This window comes from Notamacropus eugenii, chromosome 4 (assembly GCF_028372415.1).
Source record: "Notamacropus eugenii isolate mMacEug1 chromosome 4, mMacEug1.pri_v2, whole genome shotgun sequence".
Lineage (NCBI taxonomy): Eukaryota > Metazoa > Chordata > Mammalia > Diprotodontia > Macropodidae > Notamacropus > Notamacropus eugenii.
This window is the reverse complement of record NC_092875.1, coordinates 405,216,247-405,230,414: the sequence shown is the minus strand read 5'-3', so window position 1 is coordinate 405,230,414 and position 14,168 is coordinate 405,216,247. Positions and strand designations below refer to the sequence as shown.

Genomic DNA, 14,168 nt, shown 5'->3' with positions numbered 1-14,168 from the left:
TCATTTTTCTCTCATACCATTTTCTGGATTTTGGTCAAAAATCTTTATTAAATAACTAAAGTGTCCATTCAACTTGCTGACAATCCAAACTTCAGATAAGAAACTAGACCGTCTCCATCTACATCAAGATCCCAGCAATGCATAGATAAACTGAATATATTACTGCATCAGCTACTGAGAATGGGCATGTTCATTTAAGTGCAACTGGTATTAGCATTCAGTCATCTTTGTGTGAATGATTTTATACAGACCGGCCACTGTAAACCCAGAGTTAAACTCAAATGCATAACAATGGAAGATTATGGCCAGTATTTTACTAAATCACATAAAATGTGTTGATTTTTAACAAAAGAAACAAGGTACAAAGTTTAGCACAAAAACACAGCAACAAGAAGCTGACAACTTGGCTACAAATGTCACAGAATACAACGCAGGGCCCAGGCTACCCATTATTACTGTGTACTTACAAGAATTATTATAGATCTCAGATGTACGTGAGTGAACTGATTTTAAAGAAGTTATCACTTTAACTCCTTTTGTCCACTGTGCTAAACTAATGCTCTTTACGGTAGATGTGCTACTGCTGCGCAAGCACTTCAAAAAGCAATCTTCATTTCAAATGCTGGAAAGAGAAACAGGACTGTGCTTCATCCAAAATTAAGGATGTTAATGCAGTTTACAGTTTGTATAATAAATACCCTCCCTTTGCAACATTATGGTATAAGGTCACTAAATCCTACTAACTCAGCACAACCTTGAAGCACCCTATACTTAAAAATAGCACTAATGCAGCCAAACTTTTAAGGTTTTATACACAACACAACTGGTGGCAATAAAAATGCTGTTACTCAAACAGTGCAAAGAAAAAACTGAAGGAATTCTACTGCATTCCAACTAAAGACATTTCTGTCTAATGTGTGAAAGTGGTGATGTTTATTATGTACTCATACTGTACTACACATTGTTTTCATCTGCCCCATAATTTAATGGGTATGCATGTATAAAAAACAAAACCGCCAAACACAAAGTTTCTGAAGATGACTTTTCATTTACAATGCATTTGGAATAAAGTAAAGGTAAAATTGACTCTAAAATGCATTTGGGCATCTATCATTCTCCAATAATTAAAGTGGCAAAGTACCAGATTTGCAATAGTAACTTTCATTTCATTTTCCAGCTGTAATTTAAGCCCCTGAGAAGCTTAAATGTACTTCAAGGTTCTACTGCATTATGTGTAAAATCTAGACGGTCCCTCCTAAACATAACACTTTGAACTGCAGTACTCCAAACAACTTATGAGGTGTCCCCAAATGTAAACCGTGTCCGAGTAATATCCTAGGCTCTGCCGATCAGTGCCTCAGGAGAATTTAAGTTACACAATAACCTGTGTAATCTGTTACATTACAATTTTGGAAATTTTGGACAAAACACCATCAAACACAATTACCATGAAGCTTCAAATTTTAGCCTGTAAGTTAAGTACACAGAACCTCCTGGCATGAGCTGTTGTGTGTAAGGTAGCCAGGGCCTAGAACTTCACAGTCTCATCCAAGCAGGGGTCTTCATATGTCTCACACACAGCCCCTTGTGCTGGCTTCCATAAAGATGGACTTGCTGTTTTGTAAACCGAAGTGCTCTAGTTAAGTATCACATGAGAGAAGTTTCCATTTAAAAAACATCCTTGCATGTTTGTGCAGTTTAAATTAAAGAAACCTGCCCCTGCTTTTATTTAATTAAAAAATAAAATAACCAAACAAAAATGCTACATCACACAGGGATCAGGATTGGTACCTGTAAACATTGTTATTCCACTGCATCCATTATGGCAAAAGGAATTGACTCTAAAAGAAGCCACCCCATTCAACTCAGAACTTCGGTGCTGGTTTTGAGATGGTGGCCCCTGTCTACAGGCTTTCAAAGAAAACGCAAAACAAAACAAAACACAAAAGGAAAAAAAAAAGGAGAGAGAAAAGCAGAGCTTAAAGCTGCGCCACAGAGTTCATTCTTAGTCCCAAACTCTGCTGAACATCATAGTTCATTTCCACATTTATGGATTGAAAAATGAAATTACTCTTGATAAATCAAGATATAGTTCTATACATACAAAGACATCACTGATGTCATAGTGAAAAAGGTTCAAACTTCCAGTGAAAGACTAAGCAAACCTGATAGCTCCCATCAAGTTTACTGGTACTGCAGACCCACTGTTTTTGGAGTTTGCCATTGGAATCACTCTGAGTGAAGGGCAGTGTGCTGATGAAGAGCGTGGGAGCTGATGAACCCATTCGTCTCATTTGCAGACAGACTGCTGAAGTCAGCCACTGAGACGGCCATTTTGGCACTGGTGATATGGTGCGTGTGATTTTCAAAGTCCACTGTCAGATTGTTTACAGAAACATCATTTATAAAAGATTCGGGGACAGAAATGCCCATTTTTAATCTCTTTGCTGGTCTTTCTGACTCTTCACCGCAGATGTTCATAGGGTTTAGCTCTGAGTGATAAAATCCAGTCTCAAATAAATTAAAACAATCACTTTCACCATTGCTAGGCAGGTTAAGTAACTCTTCTGTTACAACAGGCACATGATTTACTTGTCCCCGGGGCAAATTGCCCAGTGGAGGAAAGCTGTCATCGAGGCAATTCACATCTGTAGAGTTGCAGACTGTAGCGACGCTGTTGGTCAATGCTGAAAAAGAGAGATAGAGAGAAATGATTCTAGCTCATCTTCCGCATAAAAGGGTGATCTCAAAATTTGGATTATGCGTGTCTAGAAAGATAAATTCAAACGCTGATGGTACCTGTCAAGTCGCTGGCAGTGAAGGAGTTCAGAATGCTTAACTGCTGGTCAGGAAGAGGCTCGGTTCGGTTAGACGTTAAGGCTGAAGAATTTACTGCTCCCCCAAGAGCTTCGGTTTCATCTACCAATCGATCCATGTAATCCCTAGAAAGGCACATTCATGTTCCATTACTTATCATGAAGTCACAGTGGAATGAAAACATGAAACTACAGACGTTCACTCAGATAAGGTACAGCTGCATCATGGGAAGCACGGAGAAGAATCGCACATCTCCAACACTCACGTGACTCCGGGGTGATGGTTATATCGCTTTTTCCCAAATCTTGTTTGTTGAGCAAAGTAATCATAACGTTCTGATTTCTTCCACATGTAGTAAAATGCTACACATTCAGCAACGGTTCTAGTTCTCACCTAAGAAAAATGCATTCAAAAATGTCAATCTTTGCGAATCTTTCTAACATTAAACGGAAAGCTCCCTCAAATATCCAGATTGCAAATTTTGCAGTCCAATTCTCTACTTGATAAAAAGGAATCCCTTCTAGATCACCCCCAACAAATGCATGCTAAGTCTCTGTTTGAATCCCTTACACTGACACGGAACCCCCAACTCAACAACTCTCTAAGTTCTTCCTTATGTAAAAACTGGAAATGACTTCCCTGTACCTTCCACGCACTGGTCCAAGCTTTCTCCTCTAGTGCTACCAGATCATATCTAATCCTTTTCCCCCACAAGAGTTCCTGGAATATTTGAAATCAGCTACCATGGGATCTTTAAGACTTTAGCCCCACAGACTAACAATCCCTTCAATGTTCTGGCTTCTTCTGGTCAACTAAAACACGTTCCCTACTAGCGTCCTTGATTTTCTGAACCTACTTGTAGGATTTTACATTTAGCCCAATTACTCTTCATCTTGATGAATTTGGCCCATCATTCCAGCCTGCTGAGATCTTTAATTTCATCTTCCAACCAACATTTGCTCGACCCTCCTAGTTCCACATTATCCCAAAACTTAATAAACACGCTATCTTTTTCTTCAACCAAGTTATCATTTAGGATATTAAAACAGAATTTGGGTTAGAGGTCTTGTTTTTATATTGTCAATGCAACCATGTTTCTGTACTAATGGCTATTTAATACTTGCATGCTAACCTGCTTTGCTCAAGGGAGTTTCCTCATCTAGGTGTTTCCTGTAAGAATAACACAGGTTTCCAGTACCTACCCAACAACTGTATCTTTAAATGTTTAGACTTCAAACTGCAAAAAACTCGTTTTTCTTATTAGTGATTTGGAGCATTTAGAAATACACTTGATGGCTAGTCTGGAGACCTGTGATTTCAATCATGCAGAGAACTCCCTAGTGAGTAAACTACTCATTCACCAATGCAGGCAGTACCTGTGGTGTAACCTACAGGCTCAGAAAGCTGTCTAGAAAGTGATCTTCCCAGGGTCACAAAATAGGTTTAAATGTCAAACGCATGGAGGGCTTGGAACCCATTTTTTTTCCTGGCTTCAAGGCCAGCTCTATTTCCTGCCCCAGAAGGATTCTGCCTAGTTGTTGAGAGTTTGCATTATTATTGTTTATTTATTTTTGAAAATGGCTGTCTCCACTACCTTATATATTTGTGTCTCTTAGGTTTATGGGAGGAGACTGCTGTATTCTCCTTCAAGGCCTTCTTATCTAGTCTGTTCCAGTAATCTACTTTTTTTTATTTTTTAACTAGTAACATACAGTTTTGATAATTCCTGTTCTATAATCTGAGATCTGGTAATGTGAATGCTTCATTCTTTTCCCTCTTATTCAATCTGTGCATTAGCTTAGATAACAGTTTTTTTGTATTGGCAGAACCTAGCCATTAATACTGGATATGGTTTCAGTATTTTATTTATTTAGGTATTTAGGCATTCCTTTATTTCTAAAGCATTTTGTAGTTCTACTTAGACATGTCCTGGATATCTGTCCAGACTAACTTCCAGATATTTGATGCGTTTTGTGCTTAATTTTTCAAGTGACTTATCAATTCTTTCTTGGTTTTGTTGGTATTATGGTGATATATGGTGATGATTTGTGGACTTATTTTTTATTCTAATTTTATTGTATTAATCATATCTGTTAGTTGTTTTGTGGATCTCTTTAGCATTTTGTAACTAAAGTATCATACCTGCTTGCAGATGGGGTTGATTTTTCCTCCTCTTTGATGATGTTTATTCCTTTAATTTCTTTATCTCGTTAAAGATACCTTTTCTAGTACTATGTCAAACGACAGTGGAGAAAGGAACATTTTTGCTTTTGCCATAAACCTCCTGGGAAATCTTCCTCTGTTTCTTCATTGAAAATAATTCTAGATTTTGGCTTTCAGTATACGTTTTTGTATTAAAGGGTCCTTTCATGTCTATGCTTTTTAGTGTTTTTAACATAAATGAACATTGGATTCTGCTGAAGGTTTTTTCTAATCTACTGGCATAGTTCTATGGGTTTTATTTATATGGTCCATTAAGCTAACGTGGATCATGGGCTATAAGAGACCTTAGAAGTCATCTGACCCAGCACTATCATTTTATTTAGGGAAACTGAGGTCCGTAAAGTTCTAATGATTTGTCCAAGGTTACGTAGTTATTAAGTGGTAGAGCTGAGATTCAAACCCAGATCCTGACTCCAAATCCAGCATTCTTTCCACTGATCCATGCCAACTTCTTATTTCCCTAAAGTTGAGCCATCCTTCCGTTCCCAATATAAATCCACTTTGATTATAATGAATTTATTTTTGTGTACTGCTATAGTCTTTTGGCTAAAATGTTACCGTTGATATTAATTTGCGCCTCAACACTCAGGGTCAATTCTGTGGTAAGAATTCCCAATGTATCCATTAGTGGGTTTGTGCTCTCACCGACACACTCCCTCCAACGTAGCCTGCAAACCATTTATACATATCCATTCTGTGGATGCACTGCCCGAGTTCTCCCATAAATCTGATATGAGGCATGTATCCAGCAGGCATTGTTCTAGATACAGATACTACAGATACACATGCATACTGATAGAGGACCTGATTTTCCTATTTTTTTCAGTCTCTCTACATGTTTTTCAGCAACACCTTTCCTACACGAGTTCTTCCCTGTTCCCTCCTTTGCTCTTTTTAGCACATTTTTCACTATTCTGAGATGATGGAAGGAAGCCGCTTAGGCGCATTTTTTCATGTAGCCATCTTGTGGGAAAATCAGTATTAGATTTTTTAAGTCAACAATCAAGTTCAAAACTATTCAAGTACAAAATCTGCCCATCAAGGTATTTTAGAAACCAGTCCTTCCTACAGAAAGCACAAAGAGACCAAGTTAAACTAAATTCTTTACATTCTGGTTAGCAAGTGTCTTCTGTGACTCTATTAACTAAGAGGGGATGACAAATACAGATTGGGTTTTACTTTACATGGTATTTTCTTTACAAATCACTAGGATAATATATACAAAAATATTTGTAGCAGCCTTTTGTGTTGCCAAAGAATTGGAAACTAAAGGGATGGATGCCCTCAAGTGGGGAATAATGTGATGGAACATCATTGTGTTATAGGAAATGATGCAGGGGATGGTTTCAGACAGGCCTGGGAAGGCTTGCATTAATTACAGCAGAGTGAAGTGAGTAGGACCAGGAGAACAAGTTACATCACAGTAGCCATACTGTAAAGACAGTCAACTGTCAAAGACTTAGGAACTCTGAGCAATATGATGATCTACCACAACTCCGAAGGACTCATGAGCCTCCAAACAGAACAGAAGAATTGCATGTAGACTGAAACATATTTTTTCCTTTCTTAATTTTTCTGCTTTTTTCTCTTAGAACATGGCTAATGCAGAAATATGTTTTACATGACTTAGTATGTATAAAAATTATATTTCTTGCCTTCTCAATGAGTGGTGGAGGTGGCAGAGGAAAGGTGAGAATTTGGAACTGAAAATAAAAATAAAATGAAATAAACCCCAAATTACTAGGACAAAGATCAGGCAAGTTTAATTACCAGTCTTTCAGGAAATAAAGAGCTCACTGTTGAAGATCATTTGAGACTTTACATGGACCAAAGTTCTCAGCTGACTAAGGAAATAAGGACTAAAAATCAGGTATGCTTCCTGGAAATAAAGAACAAGTTCTGAATATTAAAGCTTACTTTACCATGAATGCATACATGGAAAGATATGTGAAAACAATATCCATGCTTCTGATGATTTTAAGGGTGAACAGGTTGTAACACCTACAAGTGAGTTCTCCTGGAGATGTTTAAAGAAAAATCAGAATGTAAATGATAAGGAAGCAATAATCAGTTGTTCCCTTTTTCTGTTCTTGGCACTATCTGATAAATGAGCTGCTTGCATAGATTTTATATTACTAAGCTTCTTCTCTGGTCCAATTTGTATAATATACCTTATTCTTCTGTATAAGATGAAAATCTTTCCCATAAATCAGAAGGGCATGTTCAAAATTTCTGCATTCTTCTTCTGTCCACGCTGTCATCTCTTCTAAAGAATGATCAAAACACAAAAAAATTGTAACAAAGTATCTTGTGTGAATTACTGATTCTCAGAATGTTTTTCTTATAAAAAGGTATAAAATTCAAGTTCCCAAAAGAGAAATCTTTTAGCATATTTTAACTGAGGATCTTTACAGATGACAAAGTCATGAAACATGTTAATGCTCAATTCTGGCCATACACCCTTAACATTATTTCCTTACATAATGCTAGTTGAAAGTAGGAGAGAATTATCATATCTCAGAAAACCAAACTATTTTGCCAAATTTTGCTTTCATTTATTTTTATAACTCTCACTTGTGGACTTCAACAAACCAACCAACAAATAAACATTACAACAATTTGTAATTGTTGGAGAGAGAGAGAGAGAGAGAGAGAGAGAGAGAGAGAGAGAGAGAGAGAGAGAGAGTGTGTGTGTGTGTGTGTGTGTGTGTGTGTGTGTGTGTGTGTGAGTGTGTGAGATGAGGGGATGGCTTGTCTTATCAGTCTGATACAAACAGTAAGATTCTGATTAGGGATTCTGTGTCCTCTATCTATACTGAGTAAAATAGAATCATCAACATCAAATTTAATGGACATCTACCATAAGTGAGCCACCACGATAAGACTGAAGTTTAAAAACATGGCTCCTGATCCCAAAGGACTTGAAACACAAGTAGTTACCAGTTCTCAACAGAAGCCAGAACACCATCCAAACAAGATGCTCACCAATTTTACAGTATTAGACAATTAAAAGGCTTAAACTCAAAGTATGAAAGGCAGTTACAGAATCTATAATCTTCTAAACTTCATATTTATGTCCTCACAGATGTGTAATCTTATCCATTAATCAATTAAACCTTTATTAAGTGCCTTCTAAACTAAGAGCTAAAAAAAAAAAGGCAGAAAAAAGAAACGAGGCATGAGGAATGAACCTCATAATCATACAAAAATATCTAGCACATGACAGAGAGACAGAGAAAGAGAGAAACAGATCTGGCAGGTCAGGAAAATAATCGTGTAGAAACATTTACTAAATTAAGTCCTACTTTCCAATGGTTATGAAGGCAGATTAAAAAATGCGAGTGGGGGTACAATGACAGTGTTTCAGACTAAGCTTTTTCAGAGCAGGGACTGTTTTTTTTGGTTTATGTGAATGGTACAGAGAATAATGCCTTGTACATAGAAAGCTCAGTATATGCTTGTTAAATTAAATTCTCTGTTCTGTCTGGGAGACAGAATATACTTGCTTTCCTATTTACTGCTTAACATTTTCCCCTTGAATTTTAGTACGTTACAGAGACAGCATGATTTGATTCACACTCACACTTCAGTGCAGTGTCTGTGGAAGTTTAAATAAGACAGAGTTCCCATCTCCCTCAGGCATCATTTTCAGCCCTGGGACCAGCCACTAAAACCAGAACGTGCTGCTCTACCTGGGCTTACAAGATGAGCAATAATAAACCTAGCAACTGATGGCTGATTGTCAATCCAAAGTTATTTGAAGCTCTTTCAAAGCCAGGATGTTACAGGCTGAAACAAGCCAACTGACTCTCCAATAGCTAGAGTTTTAGTAGCTGGTTTTCCTATCTTCCTCAAATGTGATTTATTGCTTGGCATTATGGTGATGTTGCATACTTCCAACGTCACTGAAGGCACATGAATTCCTTTTACAAAACAGAAGCAAAGCCTAAAACAATTTACAACATGCGATGTAAAGCCACTTTCCCAGTACATACAAAACAAAACTAAGCAAGAGTGGTCATTTTATCACAGTGCCATGATTTAACTTTTTTGGGTTCACAATTTGGCAAAAAAAAATTTTTTTAATTACTCTTTTAAATACTTTTGGAAAACTATCATTTCTGACATCTACTTTATTCTATAACTGATTCTTCAAGGAAGTTGTAGTGACAAGGACAAAAAAAATCCCTTTGAAAACTTCTGATGCAAATAAAAACAGAGAACAGATGGAAATAAAAATAAACATAAAAAAAGTAATGCTACGAAGATCAACCACGAAAAAATCTCGGTGGATCTGAGCTGAGCTACGTTGTGCCGCCAGACCAAGACCACACTGAGAATCCTTGAGAAGGGCTGCCTCAGCTTTTTACCTTGAGATGCTTTCCCGTTGCTGCAGTATCGCTCAATTGCTTCCTTTACATTGTGATTACATTTGAGAAGTTCGTACAGTGCCTATGCCATGGAGACAAAAAAATACCCAAGTCAGTCATCTGAAGTTCATACTCAATTCTGCAATTAAGAAAATGAGCATATGTTTACACCAACTTTCAGACAATTAGGCTAAAGAAAATGAGCTTGAACTTTGTATTTTAACTTTACTCAAGTTGTTCTGTCGTACGTTGCCCTAGGCTTTCATCTATTTCTCTGTTCTGAAGCTTGAGAAGGCAAGCGGAGCCAGTTGGGATCTTGCTCACCCAAGTGCAGGGAGTCAGTGTTGGCTGAAGCTCCTGAACTACTCTTGCCCCCTTCCATCGCTGTTCTAGGAAGAGTATCCCTGCTGCTGCTCTCACTGGCTCCTTCAGAGTGCCCTATTCTGTGGGATGAACACTCAGCCAAAGTCTCTCTACAGAGTGAGGGGAAGGTGATAACTGTAGCTCCTGGCTACCACCTCCCTATATTCACTACCTAGCCCTAGGAAGAAATAATAAGCGGGACTGAACTGCAAATTAGCTTCTAAAGACATCACTGGCTGAGGTATCAAGTAACACCAACTATTGAAGTAAATAAATGTGAAATGTACCAGTTGCGAAAATTTTCACTTTGCTGGGAATTTTATGTGAACCTGTATAAAAACATCTTTTTACATCCCCTCTAGCTAGTAACAGAGAAATAAAACTACGTGGTAGGTATGACTGCAAAGGTGGTTTAAAAGGAGGAGGCTCTCAGCACCATACAGTGTTCAGTATGCTGCGGGAGCTCAACAGTTACTCAAAGCTATTGCATGCTGAACTTGCAGACAACATTTTCTCCAAACAGACAAGTTCAATATAAAGCACAGCCACTACTCGCAAATTCTTTAAAGAAGTTTATTTGGAGACAGTTTGTTTCAACAGAAGATGAGCAAACACATACCTGTTCATTATCCCTTGTGTGCGCTCCCTCAGAAGTCCGAGCCACTGCTTTTTCATTTCCAGTTCTTAAAGATGTCTCCACAAGGTATTCTTTCACTTTGCTCTCCAGAACCACGTCAGGACTCCACAGTAATTGGTCTTCATTTTCATATACTGGTAAAGAAAGTTCCACCGATTTATAAAAACAATGAATCCACTTATAAAACTTTAGACTACTCTTTGACTTATTTAATAGGAAATAGATGGATTTCTGATATCAGTAAGTTGGTCTGCTCACTGCAGAGTCTCTCATTGGAAAGATTTTACTCATTATGAGGCTAGGATCTGCCAAAGGCTAATCAGAATAAGGTTCTTTTTTTTTTTTGGAGGGGGGGAATGGGGAGGTGTGGAGAGATACCAGGAAGAAGAGGTTTTTTTATCCTGTTCACAAGAGGGAGGGGAATACCTGACAAACTCAGTGCAAATCTCAACAGCAGGACCTTTATAATGACAATGAGGAAATCAAAATAAGCTGTAAAAATTTTACCCCATTGGAACTCTATGATTAATTTCCTAGAAATTTCTGTCTTGTGAAATCACTGGGAAAATAAGAATTAATTAACATGACCAGAGACTAATAAATCTATCAGTGTTGAAATACCCCAAGAAGTACATTTCTCCATCACTGAGTTTTCCCCAAAAGACCTAAAAAATGTCTTTGACTTGGACCTCCCTAAGAAAAGGCAGCGCAATGAACTGACAAAATTATCTGATCACAACTATAAAGAAACACGAACCACTGCACGCACAAGAGAAAATTTCAGAAAAAGGAAACACTAGCATATAATTTTTCAGGTGCAGGTCACGAATCTAACAACTATCACCATCCATTGGCTCATATGCAGTTGACCCTGCTCTGGAAAGTTATCAACTGGTGCAGAAGCATTGTACAGTAACAACACTGTATTTGCAGAAAGACTACCCAGTCTCCCTTCACGCATCAATGATAAGACTTTTAAAAAGTGCACAGTAAATTTAAAATGCAGCTAGAATAGAACTCTCAGGACAGTAAGATTAAAAAAATCACCAGGGAGTAAAGTAAGTTGGCTGATTTTCACATATGACTTGTAGAATGCCTCATAAGAGTTTTCACATATAATTAATAAGCATTAACAAAGGTAAAACATTCTATGAATTCAAAGAAACTAAGAAGAATGTCACTAATGGCTTTTGGACATAAAATCACTCTACAGTGATCCTACAGAGGACATCTGGAATCTGAAACAAAAGCCACTTTACAACTTCTGTCAAGGCAGCTTTTCTCAACCACCCTGAAGCAAGAGAAGAAAAGTATGTCAGAGGTGGCCACTGCTAAAGATTCTCAGACAGCAATGTTTCCTTTGATTTGAGGGCAGACTCTGGCAGGAAGGGTGAAGAAGGAAGTTTTTCCTCTTCTTCCCCATCCTCTCAACTTCTGTGCTCAGTGGTGTATATTATTTTTGTCTTCCTAAGTTCAAAGGGGAAAAAAAATCAAGTTGATGAAACAAGGACTAAATAAAGTATGGAAATAGCTTTATTTCCCACTATCTCACCCCTAAATTAAAATCATTTATCCCTCCCATGCATTTTCCTGCCACTTTTAAAACAAGTTTGCAATGTGTATCTATTCTGATGTGAACAGATAGAGTGGAATAATTTCAAATTGAGTAGGGAAATATGGAAAAAGAACACTCCCCCAATCCTGAGATGAAGTGACAGACTGAATTAAATTTTAAAAAATGAGCATTTATTAAAAGTACTATACTAGACGTGGGGCTTCCAAACATGAAAGTTGCCTCTGCCATCAAAAGGCTTCTACTCCACTGGAGACAGGATGAGAGCTTAATCTAGAGAAGATGCTCATCTTCTCTTTCATTAAGAAGTGCAGGAGTTGATTAGCCAAGTGTGGTGGCCCACATGTGTAATTCCTACACATTGGGGAGCCCTGAGGTTGGTGGATTGAGTTCAGGAGCTCTGTGCTGCACTGACTGGGTGTCTTTACTAATATGGTAAGCCTCCTTGGCAAGAGGGCCAACCCATCTGGGCCAGAAAAATGGAGGTTAAAGCTTCCATACTGATCAGCACTGACATCTGGTCTGGGAGTAACTGCTATGCTTCCAAGGGAAAGGAAAAGAAACAAGTATAGTATCTGTGTTTGAGAGACAGTATAGCTGTGTTCAAACTGTGCTCGACTTCTGTCAGTAAGTCTGAATAACAGGTTTAACTGCACCAATCAGAATTAGAGCATCTCAAAACAATAAAAAACTACGGTTATCAAATCCAACCCACACTTAAGCAAGCATCTCTCCTGCCACTCTCTCAGCCAAGAAGCACATAGCCTTCCCTACATCCCAAGGCAGGTCCTTCCACTCTTGAACAATTTAAGATTAAGTTAGTAAGATTTTTTTCTTACTCTTGGGTAGAAATCTGCCTTTGAGAAACTTTTCACACATTCAGCATTCTTTGTTCTATCTCCTGTGGCCAAGGAAAGGATGTCTAATTCTTCTACATGACAATTCTTCAAATATCTGAAAGCAGTGATTCAATTTCTTGTTGCTCCACTTACTATGCCCCAAATCTTCTCCTCTCCAGGTGAAATGTTTCTTAATTCCTTCAAGTGATCCATATATGGCCTGGTTTGGAAGCCCTTTACTAATCTGGATGCCCTCATCCGTGCCTACTCCAGCTTGTCAATGCTACTCCTAAAGAGCCATTAGAGTACAAAGTCCAAGCACTTGCCTGCTTAGCTTCTTCCCTGCCCTGAGATGGGGCAGCAAGGAGATTTTCCCTACTTTTTCTTCTGCAAGTGTCTTTTCCTTGTTAAATACTCAGAATCCTCTGAAAAGGTCATAACAATGACATTCTCATGACCTTAAAGATTGATTCAAATCTGCCATTTTCTATTAGAATACTGCTGTGGAGAAGCTTCTTTTGCACCAATTTGCTATTTTATGGAACTGTCTGGGTGCAAGAGCAGAGCTGCAGAGAGGTAGCATTCAGAATAGGCTGAGTTTTTAAAAAATGTTGTTTGAACACTTTCCATAAGGTCAGGACAAATCTATGCCTGGTACAAAGAAAACCTTCCTAATAATCAGAACTTTACAAAAATGAAATAGGACTGCCTCAAGAAGTAATGAGTTCTCCATCTCTAAAAATCAACAAGCAAAGGTTATTTGTGGAAATGATGTAGAGGGAATTCTTGGCAGGTAATAGTTAGACTTGATGGCTTCTGAGGTCTGCTATCCCTTGATTCTCTGACTACTTGGACAGAGGCTGATACCACTGAACTGGTTATCTAGTATCTGTTTTAATAATTCTATGACAGTTGGGCCACTTTTTTGTTATATTGCTTTACAGGGATAAATTAATCAAGCAAAAACCTTCAAAATCCAGAATCTTACCCTTCTCGTTACCGCTGTACTTTCCAAGATAGGGTGGAATTTCAGCTTGATATTGTAAACCCACCATTATTTCCTAAAAGAAAGTTTAGGAGGAATAAAAGAGCTTAGTGTTATGCTGAAAACAAATATTCATTACCAAATAATTTAAGAAATACAAATTTCACACAGTTCAAAACAAAATTTCTTTTTTTAGAACTAGTTAAAAAAAGATATTCTGGACCAAATGGTCTGAGGGGATTATTAGTCATTCCATTTACCTTCCTTAAATCTTCAGATGAATTGCCAGTATCTGCTTCAACATCTTCACCCTCTGATTCCTTATCTCCATCATAAGTAGTGTTAGCTTTAGACATACCCC

General features: G+C 37.9%; 1 protein-coding gene across 2 annotated transcripts in view; it reads right to left on the bottom strand.

Moving 5' to 3' along the window:
- Window positions 1-2,099: 2,099 nt before the first annotated feature.
- The window catches only part of MIER3 (MIER family member 3), a 28,781-nt gene continuing 16,712 nt past the window's right edge, over window positions 2,100-14,168 (bottom strand). For both annotated transcript variants that reach the window (XM_072605586.1, XM_072605587.1), the window contains exons 6-13: window positions 14,068-14,153; window positions 13,811-13,883; window positions 10,393-10,544; window positions 9,411-9,492; window positions 7,212-7,306; window positions 3,083-3,210; window positions 2,800-2,942; window positions 2,100-2,687 (exon numbers count right to left, since the gene is read on the bottom strand). In XM_072605586.1, coding sequence (XP_072461687.1) covers window positions 2,230-2,687; window positions 2,800-2,942; window positions 3,083-3,210; window positions 7,212-7,306; window positions 9,411-9,492; window positions 10,393-10,544; window positions 13,811-13,883; window positions 14,068-14,153 — 1,217 coding nt within the window. In that variant the 3' untranslated portion in view covers window positions 2,100-2,229. The remainder of the gene's footprint in view (window positions 2,688-2,799; window positions 2,943-3,082; window positions 3,211-7,211; window positions 7,307-9,410; window positions 9,493-10,392; window positions 10,545-13,810; window positions 13,884-14,067; window positions 14,154-14,168) is intronic.